This window comes from Xenopus laevis, chromosome 6S, assembly GCF_017654675.1.
Source record: "Xenopus laevis strain J_2021 chromosome 6S, Xenopus_laevis_v10.1, whole genome shotgun sequence".
Lineage (NCBI taxonomy): Eukaryota > Metazoa > Chordata > Amphibia > Anura > Pipidae > Xenopus > Xenopus laevis.
The window spans coordinates 71663211-71683639 of record NC_054382.1 but is presented as its reverse complement, the minus strand read 5'-3'; the positions used below and the strand labels follow the sequence as shown (position 1 = coordinate 71683639).

General features: G+C 37.0%; 1 protein-coding gene across 8 annotated transcripts in view; it reads right to left on the bottom strand.

Moving 5' to 3' along the window:
• Window positions 1-20429, bottom strand: part of relch.S (RAB11 binding and LisH S homeolog) — an 89351-nt gene that overhangs the window by 29444 nt on the left and 39478 nt on the right. For all 8 annotated transcript variants that reach the window (XR_005962245.1, XM_041567657.1, XM_041567658.1 and 5 more), the window contains 10 exons: window positions 19698-19769; window positions 18815-18955; window positions 18224-18388; window positions 15150-15297; window positions 10917-11073; window positions 9532-9655; window positions 7625-7673; window positions 5842-5921; window positions 4896-5002; window positions 4629-4728 (listed from right to left, as the gene is read on the bottom strand). Coding sequence is in view for 7 of the 8 variants with exons in the window: in XM_041567657.1 (XP_041423591.1) it covers window positions 4629-4728; window positions 4896-5002; window positions 5842-5921; window positions 7625-7673; window positions 9532-9655; window positions 10917-11073; window positions 15150-15297; window positions 18224-18388; window positions 18815-18955; window positions 19698-19769 (1143 nt within the window). In the remaining variant the exon portion in view is untranslated. The remainder of the gene's footprint in view (window positions 1-4628; window positions 4729-4895; window positions 5003-5841; window positions 5922-7624; window positions 7674-9531; window positions 9656-10916; window positions 11074-15149; window positions 15298-18223; window positions 18389-18814; window positions 18956-19697; window positions 19770-20429) is intronic.

Genomic DNA, 20429 nt, shown 5'->3' with positions numbered 1-20429 from the left:
ATGACTGGAACAAGCCATTTTACTCAGATTTTCAGAGAGAAATGCACTATAACCAGCATGCACACCATTTGCTGCCTTCCTTAAATAAGGGATGCAATTGACACCTGTTTTTTCACAGAATGAATGACCTCACTAACTGAACTCCACACTGCTATTATATGGAACAATCTATTATTTTGAACACTGCTATTATTTGGAACAAGCCTCAATTAATGATTCAATTATACAGAATCAGCAGCATGCATGTCATGATTGTTGGGTCCAACTGTATGCATACCATAAAGTAGTTTGCAGTTCATTACGGACACATTATAAATAAGACTTAACCTTTTACATGAACAGTCTTTGCAAGAGTCTTTTACTATGATTACAATATATAAATTATATAAAACACATCGGTAGAAAAACATAAACAAGACATTTGGAGAGTAAGAAAGAATACAAAGGTATCCTTTCCAAGAGAACAAAAAAGCAAAGGAAAATGAATATGCAATCTAGCTGAAAACTACATACCTTTTGATACCATCGCAATTAATTGGGTACATAAACACTATCAGAACTTACAGAAATAAATATAAATGTATTTTATTCTACATAATCATACCTGATTCCACAGATGGAAAAAAAAAACAATATTGATAGACGCCAGTTCCCAATCCACCTTCAGCTTAGGGGAAATGGAGCATTGTCTCTGCCCGCTCTCAGTCTGCATTTTTCTTTTTGCAGGCTGAGAGAGAAGAGCACCTGCTCCCTTGCCCAGCTCCACTTGTCTGCACTGAAAAGTACAGATTCCTCTTGCGTGCATGCACACATAGTTGAGCGAAGATTGGGCTGAAAACAGTAAAGCAAGCATTTTTGGGTTAACTGCTGCTCTTATTGCCTGTACGAAAATGTAAACTGTACTTTTAAGTGCAGATCAACAGAGCTGGGGAAGGGAGTAGATCCACTACCCTCAACCTGCAAATAAATGCAGCCTGAGAGCAGCGGAGTCAACACACCGTGTGCCCTCAGCCAGGGCTGCCAATGTTTTTTGGGCCTGCAATCCAGGGCCCTCCAAAAATCCATTTGTGATCAGGGCCCCCTATAAGTTAAAGAAAAATTGGTGGCCCATAAAAGGAAAAACTTTACCTTTAACGGTCTACTTCAACTTTATTCTGCAACTTCGACTCCATTCGGCAACTTCTACTATTCTTCGGCTCCATTCGCCGCCCTCAGCAATTTAAGGGGGACCGGCTAATCAGGGAAGTGCAACACTGCCCTACTTAAAGCTTAAAAAACACGAATTGTCCTCCCCCTATGGTGGCCCTGCCCTCGGCTTTACACAATCATGCAACCCCACCTGTATCTTGTTCCATTGTGATGTTATCTGGGACTTGCAGCCCCTCTGCTTTCACAGTGGTTAGTGATCTGTTACCCAGAATCCATGGAACAAGGTTAAAGGAACAATAATCGCAAAACATTTAAGTGTTTTAAAAGAATGGCAATATAATGTAGTGTTGCCCTACACTAGTAAAACTGGTGTGTTTGCTTCAGAAACTCTACTAGTTTATATAAACAAGTGGTTACATAGCCATAGGGGCAGCCATTAAAGTACAGGATACACAATAGATCACAGATTAATTCTGAACAATTACATTTTACATTGAAGAGCTGTTCAGTATCCTGTCCCTTTTCTCAATTTTCAGTTTTGAATGGCTGCCCCCATGGTTACACAGCAACTTGTTTATATAAACTTATATAAATTATAAACTATATAAACTAACTGTACAGTGCAGCACAATCACTATATTATATTTTCATTACTTTAATACACTTTAATTTTTGTTATTGTTTCTTTACGGTGATGTTGCATTACATGTTGTGTCTAAGGGATGTTGGGAAGTTGCAAGTAGGAGTTATCATGGTTTTTTTTCAATCTGTGGAATCAGGTATGTTTGTGTAAAAATAAAAAGCACAAATATATGTTTATATCTGGATTTTGAGATAGTGTTTATTCACCATCTCTATGTAAGCCTAGCTGAATGATCTTATGTCAAATAAGGGGTATCTTTTCCCGTAAAGTTTGGCAGGGAAAGGGATGTGTCTGCAGTCTTCTTTAGCTTTGCTTGCTGGAACAAATTCGACTAAGTTCTAGCTGCAGCCCAGGACCTCACAACCGCTAGTAATCTAAAATGGGGGATGGTGTATATTGCCTCATACAGAGGGTCAAAAGGAATTACATATTAGAACAGATGCCCAGATGTTCTTATGTACACGGTTAGTAGTTTACAGATGTAAAGCTGGTTGATATCAACATAATGTAACAATATCACACATGCCTCTAGAATTTAAGCCCAGTTTTCACCTAAAGCACTTGTCTTTATTCTTAGACTGTCTCAAGTCATGCAAAGAGGCAAATATATTAACAAAAATGCACTAGTGCAGCAGTCTACAAAAAGGTAGAAAATAAATGCAAACAAAATTGTTGCCACGGACCTTTATGATAGTAGATTAAACTCAAAGTCACTTGCTGTTGTACCCGTTTCCAGTAAGAATTAAAACAAATTCTAACAAAGGGAGCATCATACAGGGCCTTTATTTACTCTATGTGCCTAACCACAAATAAGTGTCTTTTTAACCCTTTGAGTACTTAAGTAAATATCCAGTAATGGAAAGTCACAAAAAAAAAAAAAAACGAAGAAGAGCTTTGGTGCTTTCACAATTTTATGGAAACTGGTCATTTCATTCAACAATTTCTTTGGCATAAGTGGGCCACTCAGATAGGAAGCACCCTTGGAAAGATCTTGTCATAGTAACATAGTAAGTAAGGTTGAAAAAAGCCACATGCCCATCAAATCATGGTACAAGGAAAGGTCCATCTATACATTCTGCATACTGGAAACCTAACGGCAATAGCTACAGGTATGGAACCTGTTATGCAGAAAGCTTAAGACCTGGGGGTTTCTGGATAATGGACCTTTTCATAATTTGGAGGTTCATACCTAAGTCTACTAGAAAATTATGTAAACATTAAATAAACCTAATAGGCTGGTTTTCCCTCCAATACAGAGTAATTAGATTAAGCACACAGTACGGCTTTATTACTGCAGAGAAAAAGGAAATCATTAAAAAATAAAAATTAAAAATGTGTAGTATTTGGATAAAATGGAGTCTATAGGAGAACGTCTTTCTGTAATTCTGAGCTTTCTGGATAAAATATTTTCAGATAATGGATCCCATACCTGCTGTATTTGCTCCTGTTCGGTTATCTGCTTTACAGAATGCCCCAGGAACCTTGCAATAATAGTTAACATGGGAGAGGGGGTACCTAGAAAAACTGCCAAAAGTTTCACATATCATGTACCCTTTATTGTACAAGTAACTTGTTCTGTTCAATTTCTACAAGGAGAGTTTCCAATTATAAATTCGCATAGCCCCACTGGAACAGAGAATAACACTTCCTCTGCCTCCAATAAGGCATGGCACAGAAAGGAAAGCTCCTCATCTAAGCTATGCTAAGTTATGTTTATTAATGATATACAAGTGCAACTAATGCCTTCCTCTTATCCAATAATTGAATTCCTGGATGTATTAAATTGTGGAGTAAATGTTTCACATGCAAATTCATCCACTGAAATAGCAGTCACCCTTAGAGGTGCCTCAAATGCCCTACACCAAGATGCATGGATGCAATGGAGTATTAGAGGAAAATAGATAAACTAGGTGACAGTTTTGATTACTAAATATCTTCCAAACATGCCTGAGACAATGCTGTCTAGTACTGGTCTTAGGTACTTCCTCAAGAGGACTGCCACTCACCTGATATATAGGGAACACAGCTAGTGTCTCCTCAGAGTTCTGACCCTCTAAACCACTTCCTCAAAGAGAGTTATATAGGTCAACCAAGTAGTTTAATACTACTACCCTATCACTGAGCTCCTTGACACTGTGGGATGTCGATCTTTTTTTGAGATCAGTTCTACTCGGCTTTGGGTGGAAGCTTGCCAGTTTGCCCCCCACAAAGTGATGACATATGAAGATCACAAAAAAAAAAAAAAAAGTCCAGAGAAAAAGGTAAATGGTAGGACATAAAAGAATGATAACATGCAGTTAAAAGAAGTTCAAATAACAAACCCCATCACTCCTCAACCCCATATGTCACTGTATTTACGCACATTTACGAGTAACGGTGGGCAAGGATCTGCTTGTTTGGCAAAGTCACCAAACAAATGGATCTTAAGGTGTATGGCAACTTTAAGGGGTTCAGTAGGGTGCACTAAGGGGGCGGTGGGCATGCTCTTCCACAAACTTCAGAGAATAAGTTTGTCCCATGAAGATCATTTAGGCATTGCAATGTAAAGATTTAAAGCTTACAAACCTTGCTATATTCATGGAGGTAACTGCCTATAATTATTTAAAGCCCTTTTTTAACTGCTAAAAAGAAATCTATTTAAAAATGTCTGCCTTTAACGTTTGTAACATATAAATAGAAGAAAGAAATCTTGGCATAAAAATGTTATAAATGCATAGCAGTAAAAGATGGAAAGCAAACCCTTCCCCCCCCCCCCAAGTAATTTATAGAGGATGTCTGCTCCATCTCACAGTTCACAACCAAAACAAAAAAAATGCCATGGTTGCAAATTACTAACCTCAAACATTCTAGCAGCAGTGCATCTAACAAGAGCCGATGTATGAACAACCCCATACCAAAGCACAGTCAATAGAAGCTCATGGTATGCTGGATTGGTTCTATAATTAAAATGAAAACAATATGAGAAACCCACATTACAGATAAACAAAATCTACTCCTATATATATCTATAGTCATTGTTAATGTGGTCTGCAGTTATCATTTGAATTAGCACAGAGGACACAGCCTTGACTGGTACTTCACACTCATGCATAATATTTCTTACCCCAGTTCCACAAAAGATGCTTTTAAACTGTCTAATGGAGCATATGACAATGACAGCATTGTCATTACATCTTCAAGGAACCCAATTAACAGCTTACGATCTTCTTCCTAAAAGCAAAACAGATATTAGGCCTATGGCACATATAGGGGGGTTTGAAACTCAGGGTGCGCTTAGGGAACAGAGAACTGTTATGTCCAAAACCTTCCCTGCTTGCAGTTGATTCCCATTATATAAACGGTGACACTCCTATTTTCCATGGCCTATTAAAGTCAGTGGTTGTACCACCTAATGATTGTTAACAGGCTTTATACAGGCACAATAATAGCTCAATTCACAGTGCCATATAGCTTAGTGGCACAACGGAAATACTGGCTCAGTAACTCAGTGCCCATCAGGGACCCAATGTGTCACTAGCAATATAATAATAATAATACCAAAAAGTAATGAACACTGTGACAGACAGCGAGCAAGACCATGTTGTTATAGAGACATTTTTAATGGTGACCGCATCCCTTTAAAATTATAATTCCCATCTTAATTATACCACATGATAAATATTGACAATATATTATAATGTACACAGATTAGTTTAACGCAAACAAGTTTTTGGGGAAGCAAAAGTTAAGCATCAGGCCTATGATGCATGTGTTGTACACTTCACATTTGTATCAGCCTGTGCAGAAGCACCTCTGCACCCTATTATTTAGTTAAAAAAATACACCTATTACTAATTAGTGACAGGCAGATTCCATTTAACGAATGCACAACACAAAGCATGGCCCTTGTTCCACAGACCTAAGGGTAACACTAGGCACTGTGCAGACAGAAAGTGCTAAACTGCAAATTATATAGTGTATTTTAATCATTTAGTATATATAGCATATAGTATAAAAAATAGGAATGTGGAGTAATATTCAATAAAAACTCTGAAAGGAAGATGTCTTACCGGATTATAACATGTAAGGACTCCAGTTGCATATATTGGGACAGTGGCTTTTGTTAGAACTCCATTTCCTGCAGAAGTGTCTAAAGAACAACAAAAAAAAACACAGACAGCTGACTTATATACTAAGATATATTTGATTCTCTGCTGAGATACTTTCTAAAAGTCAGAGTTTTGGGACAAAGAACAAGATTAAATATAATTTTACAGGTACACAGAATGAAGAGTGGTTGACCTCTGCTCCCTGCACTAAAGCAGAAGCTGTACTTTTCAGTGCAGATCAATGGAGCTGGGGAAATACTGTCAGGTAGTGGGCCTTCAAAACAATCAATATTGAGAACCATCACCGTTTGGGGAAACATGCACAGCTAAAGTTGAGTTTTATTTTTATTCTGGTTATTGTTTCAACAAAATTTTTCTGTAATATCTAAAGCTACTGGAGACTGACATCTCTCATTGACCATAAGAGAGTCAAGTTGCTTAGCTATAGAACCAGTTGGTTGACGGCCAAGATATATATCATATGTTCACTGAATACTCTGATACAAGGGTCTGGTGTATTTTTTATATAGATTGCTAAATAGATACACACAATAAATATAAGTGACAAGCACTCAAGGAACTTTAAGAAAAATCTATTTAATATTTATGTCGACATTTGGGTTCTGCCCAGAATCAAAACATAGACTCTCAATAAATTCTTATTAATTTTTCCTAGTCCCTTAAGTGCACTTCACTTGATATTTATTGGATGTACCTGGACAAGTAACTATTGTTTTGTACTGGACCTGGGGCATTCTGGAAATGGTCTTTTTTCCTTAATTTGGATCTTCATACCTTATGTCTAGTAAAAAAAATCATTTTAACATTAAAGGAAAACTATACCCTTGAACAATGTAGTTCTCTAGAAAAATATATTGCATATAACAGCTCATATGTAAAACTCTGCTTCATATCATGTAAATAAACCATTTTCATAATAATATACATTTTAGTAGTATGTGCCATTGGGTAATCTTAAATAGAAAAGTGTACTCCCACACTTCTTCGTGTTACAGTTAGAGCTGCAGTATTTATGGTCAGGTGATCTCTGACCCCCAGTTGCAAAATATGAGGATATTAGAAGTTACCTCGGAGTTCCATGACATGTATAAAAACATATTTATATGGTCATGAAACTCCACGGTAACTTATAATATCCTTATATTTTACAAGAGGGGGTACTTTATTCTATATATATATATATATATATATATATATATATATATATATATATATATATATATATATATATATTACACAAAAGCCATGAATATCCTGTAAATTATATCCTTATAAACGGTGAGTAGTGATGTCATCAGTTATAAACGGTGAGTTCTGATGTCATTTCTGTCACATGACTCACTGAAACTTGTGTATTATAATAAATAAAGTACCCCCAGTTGCAAAATATGAGGATATTAGAAGTTACCTCGGAGTTCCATGACCTGTATAAAAACACTCGGCCTTCGGCCTCGTGTTTTTATATGGTCATGAAACTCCTCGGTAACTTATAATATCCTTATATTTTACAAAAGGTGGTACTTTATTTTATATATATATATATGTGATTTTTTTTTAAATTTATATATATATATATATATATATATATATATATATATGATTTTTTTTAATGATGCAGGATGCAGAGCTCTGCCTTTGTCATAAAATGGTGTTTTAATTTGCAAAAATAATAATAAATAAACAAGCTACAGTACAAGAATGTAGAATGACAGAGGACACGTACCTATGTTTTCTTCGGACAGTCTTAAGATTTCCTGGAATTGAGGCTTCACCTAAAACATAAACGGACATAATTTACATATGTATAACTGACTCCCATATGGTCTGTAGAACATACTGTATACAAATGACAAGTAAAACCCACTACCTAGTCTCTAGAGCCACTTAAAGGAGAATTCAACCTGTGGGGAAAAAAACCCACCCCAGGTAGACCCCCCCTCCCTCCTCCCCCAGGAGCAGATTTTTCCAGTGGAGTTCCACGCATCCATCTTCCGCTTCCTCTGTAAGCCGACTGGAAGATCGGTATTTCTACACGGAAATTGTCGATCTCTCAATCAGTTTACCAAGGTGCCGGAAGATGGATGCGTGCAACTCCGCTGGAAGAATCTGTGCCGAGGGGTAAGTACAAAGTATGGGGCATTTCCCCTGGGGGGGGTTAGCCTGGGGGGAGGGGAGGTAGGTCTACCTGGGGTGGGGGTAGGGGTCTTTTCCCCACAGGTTGAATTTTCCTTTAAAGGGATTGTTTACATTTTCAGTTCAGATATTGTTAAATAGTACAGCAGAAATGTTTGCTACAATAATTGCCACGGATGCTGCTGAGAAATATATCAACTAATATATCAAATTGTAACAGTTCAGGGTCTGTACCTTGATAACTGAGCTGAAGCAATGAAATACCATTAAAGTTTAAACTTCAACTTTAGAAAAAAATTAAAATAGAGTATTTGAAAAAAAAAAAAAAAAAAAAAAAAAAAAGGCTTTATTTTTTTGTGTACTCTCTAAAGAAACCTGAATTGACAAAAAGTGTTTGGAAAGCAAACCAGTTATTTTGTGTTCTGCCTTAGTAAGTATCCAATCGTAGCAATACTACACTAAGTGACAGATTTATTAAGGGTCGAATTTCAAATTCATGGGAGTTTTTTAAAACTCCCAAAATGTAAAAAACAAAAATACATTAAGGATCCGAGTTTTAAAAACTTGATTCGAGTTTTTCGCCGGAAAAAACTTGAATGTCTGGAAGGCTGCAGACAACTCCAAATTGATCCCAGGACGTCTTCCATTGACTAAAACAGCAATTCGGCAGGTTTTAGGTGGCGAATAGTGAAATTCAAGTTCTTAAAGGGCCAGTGTATGATAGTTCTCAAAAATCAAATTCTAATTTTTAAAAAAACTCAAATCGAATTTTAATAATTCCCTAGTAGTTTTGGCCATAAAAAAATTTGAATTCAAAGTTTCACTTCGACCCTTGATAAATCTGACCATTAAACTTAATTGTGCTTTTTTAGGGCTCTTACAGACGAGCGTTTGAAGCTGCGCTCCCCTGCGTTCCGTTTTTATGCGTTCAGCCGCAGGGGAGCGCAGGAGTATACGCATTCAGTTTTTTTCAATTGGGCTGTACTCACACAGGCACATGTAGGCGCCGAACGCAGGTTGAGACGCAACATGCTGCATTTTCCCTGCGTTCGGCACATACATGCGCCTGTGTGAATGCATCTACTCCTGCGCTCCCCTGCGTCTGAACGCAAAAAAACGGAACGCAGGGGATCGCAGCTTCAAACGCTCGCCTGTAAGAGCCCTTAAGCTTCGGTGCAAAGCTGTAGTCCCCTTGGCACAGAGTAGAAAATCATCCACAACAAAATATTTCAGCAGCATCAAGAATTTCCTATCACATATAGAACTGCCACCTTATCATGTACAACACCATCAAACATTCCTTGATGCTGCACACCTCCTATTTTGCTCTGTTTCCACTGTTAAATTCCACCCATTTTTAATTAAATTCCATTCTTTTTCATTCATTCAGTTAGCTATACAGCTTTATCGTTCAATAACCACTGTGTCCCTAAATATCTTACAGCAAACACAAATATGCATCCTCATCACGGTTATCTGAATTCAGTGCATTTTTACCTTAGTGTTTGTAAATATTTTTCCAAAAGTCCTACACAGTCGCCAGAAAAATCTAGAAAACTCGTGGACAGAGGCAGTAGATGTAACGTTGAGGCGACCAACTATTTCTATGAGCTGTGGCAGTCTGAGGAATTGCAGGACAAATTAAGCATTAGTTGGTTTTTTACAGCATGAACTAGGATACAGTCATTCTTATCACACCATTATAACATGCTATTGTTCAGTCTGACCACCTAAAAGAAGCATAAGATCCCACAGGGAAAAAATGGAAACAAAGCAAACATGCTATTATATAAAAAATATAATAACATAATATCCAGAATGCTCTGGGTTTTCCGGATAACGGATGTTTCTCTAATTTGGGTCTTCATGCCTTAAGTCTACTATAAATTCATTTAAACATGAAATAAACCCAATAGGCTGGTTTTGCTTCCAATAAGGATTAATTATATCTTAGTTGGGATCAAGTACAAGCTGCTGTTTTATTATTACAGAGAAAAAGGTAATCATTTTTAAAAATTTGGATTATTTGGATAAAATGGAGTCTATGCAAGACGGCCATTCCGTAATTCGGAGCTTTCTGGATATTGGGTTTCCGGATAAGGGATCCTATACCTGTATACAATAATATTATATAACAAAGTTTCCATTTAAAACTGTATATCCAAGCAATAAAAGCAACAGTGTAAAGTTTATTGCATACATATTTTAGGATAAATATTTTTTCTTTAACATTTTCACTAATGGAAGTATTTTATTTTGAAATAAGGGCAAAAACAAAAGCTATGCTTATAATCAATAGAACATTACATAATTCAACTGTACAAGAACAAAAAACAAGACATTAAAGGAGAAGGAAAGGCTAAACTTAAGTAAGCTTTATCAGAAAGGTCTATATAAATACACCAGTAAACCCTCAAAGTAATGCTGCTCTGAGTCCTCTGTTAAAAAAAACACAGCATTTCTTTCCTTTTATTGTGTACATGTGGGCTTCTGTATCAGACTTTTTTTTCATCTTAAACCTCCAGGGCACAGCATGCTTAGTTTATTCCTCTCCCCCTCCCTGCTGTAATCTGAGCCCAGAGTTATGAGTGAGCAGGGAGAGACTCAGGCAGGAAATTACATCACACCTAGCTAATATGGCAGCTGCTATCCTAAACAAACAGAGAGAGCTTCTAGAGCGGTTTATTCAAGTAAGGTAAAGGATTCTACAGAATAGATATGGTGTTATAGCTTGCACTATTGTGGTTAATCTATTGCCAATAAACTGCTTTGGTAGCTTTACTTCTCCTTTAAGAACCTCATTATATTAGAAGTAATGTCTATCTGTGCATTGCCCTGTAGATGCAGTTGGAATTAGTAAAACCCTGTATGAAATAACTTACAGCTGATTTACGACCCAGAGCAAGCTTTCCCAGCAAGTTGTACCCTCGTGTTCCAGCTGGTAATCATAAAGCTGCAACAAGACAGCCAGCTGCTCTCGACTCCCAATGATGGTGGCCACATCCTGAAGAGGCGACACGGGTCTAGGGAATCTTGTCACTGTAAAGAGCATCAACATAAAGTCACTGACTGTTTAAATATGTGGAGGGGATGTTTCCAGGCTGACGGCATGGAGCAAGTACAGGGACATGGGTAAGTCCACTAACAGTTCATCACCAAAAATTCATTTTTCACATTACAGCAGACACAACACATTTTAGTCATTTGGAAACAGCACACGGTATAGTCTGTTTTCAAGCAGCCAACAAGGGACTTTCTGTGCAGAGATTAATCATCCAAAAAATAAATCTTTATAAATGAAGGGAGAAACAAGAAATAAACTATTCTGTAATTGTAGAATCAGGGCAGTCATACATGGGCCAGTTTGCCTTTTATTTTAAGGGGTTGTTAACATTTAGTATGATGTGATATTCTTAGACAATCTGTGGGTTTTAAGTTATTTAGTGTTTAAATCAGCAGCTCTCCAGTCTGCAGTTTCAGCAAGTTAGTTGCTAGGGCCCAAATTATCCTAGCAACCATGCATTGGCTTGAATAAAAGACAGGAAAATGAACAGGAGAGGGCCTGAATAGAATGAAGAGTAATATGAGGAAGTGAGTTCTCACCTTGGAATTTACCAGTGCTCCAGTGTAGAGCTGTAGAGAGTGATATTCTGAGACAATTTGCAATTGGTATTCTTTTTTATCATCTGTGGTTTTAGAGTTACTTAGCTTTTTATTCAACAGCTCTCTAGTTTGCAGTTTCTGCAATTGGGTTGCTAGGGTCCAAAGTACCCTAGCAACTAGGCATTAGTTTGAATAAGAGAGACAGAATATGAATAGGAGAGGGCCTCAATAGAAAGATGAGTAATAAAAAGTAGCAATAACAATACATTTGTAGCCTTACAGAGTATTTATTTTTTAAAAAGGGTCAGTGACCCCCCCCCCATTTGAAAGCTGGAAATGGTTATAGGAAGAAGGCAAATAATTAAACTATAAAAAAATAGAAAATTAAAGGCAATTGAAAAGTTACTTAGATGTGGCATTCTGTAACATACTTTAACATAAGTTAACTTAAATGTGAACTACCCCTTTAATGACACATGCTGGAAAATCAAGTCTATATAACTTAACACACAAAACGCTCTTACATTTAGGAGCCTATTTATTAAGCCTTGCTTTTTTCTGGTCACGTTTTTAAGGAGAAAAATCCAAATTTTTTAGAGGAAAAAAACCTTAAATTTTACAAGATTTATTATGCTCCAAAGCAACTAAAAATCTGAATCTGAAAATACTCCAGCTAAAACCTGTCAAAGTCATGTAAATGTCAATGGCAGATGTCCCTTTTACAATTGGAAGATGTTTTTTGCCATCATGATTTTTGAGGGGCTTTGGCTGTTTGACGCTGGTTTTTGTTCAAAAATCCGAAGAATTCTTGGTTTTTCTGGCGACAATTAAGAAAGTCGCACAATTTGAATTGTCACAACTTTTCTTGCACGTACAATTTTTATTTCATTTTTTTAGTAGATTACCGTATATACTCGAGTATAAGCCGAGTTTTTCAGCCCCCAAAATATGCTGAAAAACTCTACCTCGGCTTATACTCGGGTCAAGCGCAAAAACGGTCGCCGACGCCTAAGAATATTCGCCGGCGCCTTAGAATAGTAGCCGGCGCCTAAGAATATTCGCTGGCGCCTTAGAATAGTAGCCGGCGCCTAAGAATATTCGCCGGCGCCTAAGAATATTCGCCGGCGCCTTAGAATAGTAGCCGGCGCCTTAGAATAGTCATCCAAAAACGAGATTGAAACTTACCAGAAGCTGCTGCATTTCTCACCCTCGGCTTATACGCGAGTCAATAAGCTTTCCCAGTTTTTGGAGGTAAAATTAGGTACCTCGGCTTATACTCGGGACGGCTTATACTCGAGTATATACGGTAAGCCAAATCGTGTTTTGGAGTTAGGTCGATTTTTAAAATATATATTTGAAATAATGAAACAACATTTGTTTTAATAAATACCTCCCTTAAAGTAAAAGTATAGTAGGTAATAGGATTCTTGAAAGGTACAATCTATAGATCACTATTTGCCTGAACAGATTATTTGAGGTAATGCACCCTTACACCTGGTATGACATAGCACTGATTCAAAGAGTTATGCCCAATCTGACTTCTGAAAAAAGCACGTGAGGCATTGAAACACCCTTTTATTATGGGACACAAACCATATAAAATAATTATTTGTGATCCATTAATGATCAGTAAATGTCCCATTAATGCAAACAACAATTATTTGCAATCAACTGCATCAGTGTCATTGGTGTTTTTGTTTTGTCAATGGCAAAATCATTGGTCTAAAGCAGGAGATATAAAATAACATACCGGTACCCAGTAAGTTGAAACATATATATTTACTTATTAAATGCAACCTAGTATTTATTTTTACCTTTCTGTGCTCTGCAGTAGACAACACACACCAGGGGGGACTGGAGCAGGTGGTTTATTAAAGCTAAATGCTAATAAAGGCCAAGCAAACCACAGTGTGTTACTGTAATAGCCCCCGTCTGTAAGCATGAGTTGTATGTAAGTGGGGTGTATGTAACTCGAGGTCTCCCTGTATTTAGTATTCTTTTGATTAAGTTTAAAGATTAATGTTAGGACCAGTTTAAAGGAGAACGAATACATCTCAAGGCACTACAGTCCTGTTTCCTTCCTCCCAAACATCAACATTTTGGACCCCCAACAACCCAGTGCGCATTAATATGGCAATATGTGCCTCGACAACACGTAGCTTTTTTTCTAATTAAATTTATTGATAACCGTATCTGGAGGAAATATACAGTGGTATTAAGAAATTTGTCATGATCAATTACAATTAACTCATTTAGGGCAGAGAGACACGTGGTAATTTGGGGAGATTAGTCGCTCAGCGACAAATCTCCCCGAACTGCCTCCCCACCGGCTGGAATCCAAATCTCCAGCTGGATGGCACTCGGAGCGCTTCGTTTTCCAAAGTTGCCTCACGCGGAAACTTCAGAAAACGAAGAGCTCCAAGTGCGATCCCACCGATTTTTATTCTAGCCGACGGGAAGGCAGGGGAGGTAGTTTTGGGAGATTAGTCGCCCCGAAGAAGAGGAGATTTGTCGCTGGGCGACTAATCTCCCAGAATTGCCACGTGTCTCTGCTATTGGTTAAACAGAAAGCAGTTAGAGTGTTCCTAACTTATTTTGCATAAGTAATCTTATCTTTTTGCACAAGGACAACTCTTCCTGAAATAAGGATTAAGAGGGGTAAGAAACACAGTCACTGTTTAATGAGGAATTTTATTACTTAAGCAATATTGTGACCAAGCTGATGACAACTTTCAATATACAAGAATGGTTGCACCCCTACAGGAATATAAACATAAGTACTGAATATTGTATGCTAGCTAGAAGGACTTATTTTCTTTCTCTGTCTCCTTACCTTTCTATATTTCTTTCCTACCTATTGTTTTTTCAGGGTTCTGCTTTCTGATTAGGAAGGTGCTGATCATTTTGATTACAATGTGATACACAAAACCATGTTACACAGATATGTGAATTGAATGTAAACTAAAAGGAGAAATGTATTAACATGTTAGACTAAAAACTAAGGGCACAGGTGTGAGTGCCTGGGGTGGCAATGTCCACAGTTCAATCTCTGACCACCACATAGTTTTGTAAATTCAAGAAACAATCAGGTAGAAAAAACCCCCACGTAATTCAAGCTTAAAGCAGAGGATGTTACAAATCCTCACATGATTAAATTGTTGAGTCAGATACAGGAAAACTACATAGCTAGCAAATCTATTTTAAGTGCTGGAACATTGACTGTCTAAAGGGGTGAGGGCAGTGACATTTATATATCAGGCTGTGGAAAAACTTAACAAGGGTCAAAAACATTTGTCTAAATAGACAGAAATTCTGTTGCTACACACAAGCCAAAAAAAAAACAAAAAAAAAAAAACATTAAGATCACAAATACACACCAATAAGATGTAAACTTTAGCATGTGAGAATTTAGAACTGGAAAATGCCAGGTCTAAATTGTTAAGACATAAAAATTATCCAAAGCAATGCCAAAATTAACCAAAATTACAGGGCACTCGAATTGTTGTTTTTACCTTCTATCTGAGGCACTTCCCCCTGCAGCTTGGCTTTACTTGTAAACGGCGCATTCAGCAACACAGTTGCAAATAGTGAAGGGATTAAGGACTGCAAGGCAGAGAGATACATGTATAGCTTGTGTTCATCCAGACCATGCTCTCCTTCCTGTAATACAGACAATACAGAAATTTGATTAGTAATGATCATCAGGATCTTAATGAATATGGCTTCTTTGTAACATACATCTTGCCTATTATTTATATTATGTATGTTTTTGTCTGCAGCAAACTAGTAAGGTAAATCACTTGTTTTGCAACTTCCTGGTTCTGCCAAGTCACTGTGATATGTGCAACTGCTTATGCCAATGCCAATTTTATGCCAATTTCCATTTAAACAAATTGGGGGAGGATTTTAGACAAAAAAAAATAAATTTTCCATAAGCACTTTCAATGTGCACATTAGGAAAATATTGAATTTCATGAAATTTAGTAGGCAGAATAAAAAGCCATTCCACATATTGTGTTCATTTTGAGCAAAGGGACATGAAGGTGTATAAAGCCCCTTTTAACAGTAGTACTAAAAGGGGAACTCCACAAAATCATTACTTAAAGGACCAGTAACAATAAAAACACCAAGACACATCTAGGGGCCCATTTACTTTGCTCGAGTGAAGGACAGAATAAAAAAAACTTCGCATTTCGAATGTTTTTTTTGGCTACTTCGACCATCAAATTGGCTACTTCAACCATGAAAAAAATCGTTCAATCGACAGATCAAAATCCTTCGATCGAACTATTTGAGGTAAATCCTTCAACTTCAATATTCAAAGTCGAAGGATTTACATTCGGCAGTCGAATATCGAGGGTTAATTAACCCTCGTAATTCGACCACATGTAAATCTGCCCCCTAAATTCGCAAAGTCTGTATCAAGAAATAACTTACAGATTCTCCACTTGCGCTCCTCTTAAGAAATGGCGACAGGGCGGCAATCCATTGTGCGGTGCTCGATTTCGCCTCCCTGGCTATCTCCTATAGAAGGCAGGGAGGAGAAATCGAGCACCGCACAATGGATTGCCGCCCTGTCGCCGTTTCTGAAGAGGAGCAAAAGCGGAGAATCGGTTAAGTTATTTCTTAATAAAGACTTTGCGAATTTAAAGTTAAAATGTGTCTTGGTGGTTTTTTTTCCGTTATGTCCATGAATTTTTTTTTTTCATGTTACTGGCCCTTTAAGCTTTTTGAACAGTAAACATAATTTCAAAAAACGTTGCAATATACATCAATTAAAAAATATGCAGACTTTTTATGTTTTTCAATGGTTTGTAACAGTCCTCTAAGCCTAGCCCCCTGCTCTCCTGCTGATCTGTTTGACTACTTTGCTGAGCTTGCTGACTACTTTTACTGTGTATCAGCAGCCATCTGTCCTAAGCCTGCATCCTCCAAACCCCACAATTCCCTACACGTGATTTGAATAAGGAGCAGAACATCACAGTGCAATGCATTGTGGGTTATGTAGTTCCTGCATGCTGTCTGTAAACTGTGGAGAAGTTGTTACAATTTGTAAGATCAGTGTTATAGTCCCTCCTTGCCTGCCAGGATTTCAAATGATGCAGAAAGAGAAGAGCTGTTAAACAGCTGGATTTCAGCATAGAAAATGTCATTTATTCATACTATTTGAAGAAACAGGTAACAGTGATGGGTATTTTAGGGTTTTCTGTGTTATGTGGGCCTCTATCAAATTTTGGTTTAGAAGCCGGAGTTCCCCTTTAAAATATATAGATGGGCAATTGTCAAAAATGAAACTAAAAATATCCCAAATTGTTATTTATAAGGACTGTGGAAAACATTTTAGTCCTTTGAATATTTGTAAGTTGCTGGTCCTGGCCCATGTATGTACAGAGGCCAGTCATATTGTGATAATTTTACATTCTATTCCTATAGAAAACATGATATACACTAAATAAGTACAACTAGCATAAATGCCATAACAGAGTTTCTGGCAGTAGCACCACCCTACTCATAGCATACAGTCTGCTTCACATATTGCATCCCAGGGATTTTGATTATTGGGCTGAACTGTAGTTCTGCAGCAAGCGGGTGACAAACTCGACATCCAGACAATATTTTACACTTATATGGTATGCATTTGTATCTGTGTGATTTAATATGAAAATTTTACCTAGAGGAATAATATAACCAGTTATACTATTTATGGTAAAAGCACACTACTAGGACCCTAAAAGGAGGTGAGGAACTAGTCAATGGTGGTCACTTATTCAAAAATAGGTCTCCATATTGTTTTAAATGGGCATATATTATCAATTAAAAACACTAGTAGTATCATGCCAATAGCAAAAACATATCTGTGAAAAACAACACTATATTCTACAAATGGCTTTTGTGGCCCCCACTGAAAGTCCACCTGCTGTGATTCATTACCTTGGGTAATCTTTAAAAGGTATCAGTACTGGGATTAACTGGCCCTGGCATTGTTTACACCTGAAATTGAGAGTGTAAACTGCTGCAATATTTATACCTGTAATTCCCCACTGCATTGTTCACGCCCCTTAAACCTTGTATTGTTCACACCCCAGACTGAAAGTGCCCACACGATTTAAATTTTTCACGAGTGATGAGGGATATCCCTGCAGTGAACAGCAACCATTTGTTTTTGTTTTTTTTTGGTGTGTTAGCACCATTAATGTGGACATAGTCTTATAAGTTCTTTAGCTAACATGGGTGTGGTTTAAAAGGGGTAGTGGTCAACACTGGCTTCCATTATCCGCCCTCCACCATATAGGCCAGAACACTTCAAGCCCTTGGAACGAGAGAAGTTGGACAGTACTGTTCTACAACATTATACAATATTATACATTTATATTCTTAGAATTTTTGCACATCAAAAGAAAAATGTAACTAATTTAGATATATTTCATACAGTTCAATGCTCAAATAATGGCTAGGTAAGATAATAAAGAGGTAAGAAAAGAAGAAATAATCAGTGTCCAAATATCCATTATTATTACTGGCTAGTAATAGTACAGTATATTGAAAACATATTAATACCAAATATATAAGTTGTATAAAAACATACCTTGAGCAGTTTTTCTATTTTACTCAGAAGGGTAGGAATAAGGTGGGCTTGCAGATTACCCAGTTCCATGGTCCATACAGCATAAGCTGGTAGAAATACCTGATGGGTGGCACTCACTACTCTTTCTGAAGGGTCACCAAGAGCTGTCAGAAGCAGTTCAAAACCCTGGTGGGAAAACAAAATACATAATGTAAAAGGGAGGGACATGAATACCCAAAATAAATTCAGCAAAGAGAAACTAATGAAGTGGAAAGGAAGCTGTTTCCATGTTTACTAAAAACTCTGCATAGCTAAATCCATAAAATGGAGAAAAAAAGAGCATGCATATCTAATAATATATCTAATAATAATATCTAATATTATCCTTTAACATGCTAGTACATGCTATTGCAATAGAATTAGTACTAAGAATCACCAGTTTAGAAATTCCACTGCTTCATATGTTTCTAGCCAAGCAGACGAAAAACTGCAAGCTGTAATCGTATTTAAAAACAGCCATACTTAATGTGGAGAGGTGGAAGTATTCAAATGTAGATAACCTATATGTTAGCATAGCACAGCAATAATACATAAAGGGAGCACTAGTCAAACCTGCAAGTATTTGTTCGGGTCATCAATGTAGCCCATGATGATTCCCAAACTCTTGATGACAGCTTCCCGAACCATATCTGCTTTATCTTCCATTAGCATTTGCTGCAACATTGCCAGCACAAGGGAACTTCTGATCTCCTTCTATAAAGATAAATGTATTCCATACAATATGTTTTCATACACACACCAATGAAATCAGTGGCCACTGTCTGAACAAAGACGGGGATATTTCATCATCTTTAGCCAAGACAATGATAGTTCATTAAGCAATAATACAGTGTTTCCCAAATCATGAATATCTATGACCATGTTATTGGGGGCTCTTATAAAAGGTCCCATCCTCAAGCTTGATAATTACTGTATTAGGGGGATTTTAACAGTAATTCCTTATTCATACCCAGGAGAGCACCGGACTGTGAGGATTGCATACTGTAAATACAGAATGAGGACACTGTTATGCAGTGATATAAAAGAAACGTATGATCTACTTCAGCATCCCTTTAACTGAACATATACTTTGGGTTAAAGCAAAAAATGAAGACGAAGGCAATGTCCAATCCTTGCTATTCAACCTTTGTAAATAACAGACTGAAACACAACACAGTGGACAGCTCTCTATCTGTGTTTTTAGAATACATCCGTCTTCTCCCAGAAGAATTTTCCACCACAGTGGACAAAAAAAGTCACACCTTGTAGTGGTGTCGTACTGATTCCAGGTCAATGTTAAATCTCCCAAATTCCATTTCAACCATATGCTGTACTTGCAGAGGTGCACAGTCCTATCTGCTTGTTCAGAAGTTCTCACAATCAAATGTATATAGACAAGTCATTCATTTCAATTTAATTAAACATACAGGTAAAGACATCTATATGCAGAACTTACAGGAAGATAAGGCGCTAGGTCCCCACATGCCTCTGCTACAAGTAGCCTTCTTTCAGGGTATTTATGATTTATCTAAACACAAAATGCAATTAAAATCAAAACAAGAACTTTTATCTTTGCAAATGAAAATTTAAATATTTCATACATTCATGCAACTAAAAGGTTAAATGGACACACAAAAAAACAAACAAACTACTTTTCCAAACTAAGATTAATTGTACAGGTATGGGAACTGTTATCCGGAAACCCATAATCCAGGAAGATCCGAATTACAGGATGGCCTTCTCCCAAAGACTCCATTTTATCCAAATAATTAAAATGTTAAAAAAAAAAACTATTTCCTTTTTCTTTATAATGATTAAAAATTATCTTGTACTTGATTCAATAAAAAAATAACGAACCCTTATTGAAGGCAAAACAAGCCTATTGGGTTTATTTAATGTTTAAATTATTTTTTTAGAAGACTTTAGATATGTAGATCCAAATTATGGAAAGATCTGCTATCTGGAAAACCCCAATATCCCAAGCATTCTGGAGAACAGATCCTATGTCTGTAACTATAATAAAATGCCAGCAATATCAAGCATACATAACAGCCATTTGGTCTGTCATATGGCTAAATCACAAATAATTAAGCCACATGCCTAGATGGTCAAAAAAGTAAAAAAAAGAAAAACACTGCCCTATCCACTAGAGACATAAGCAAACACTCAGTTCTAAGTTCTCAGACAT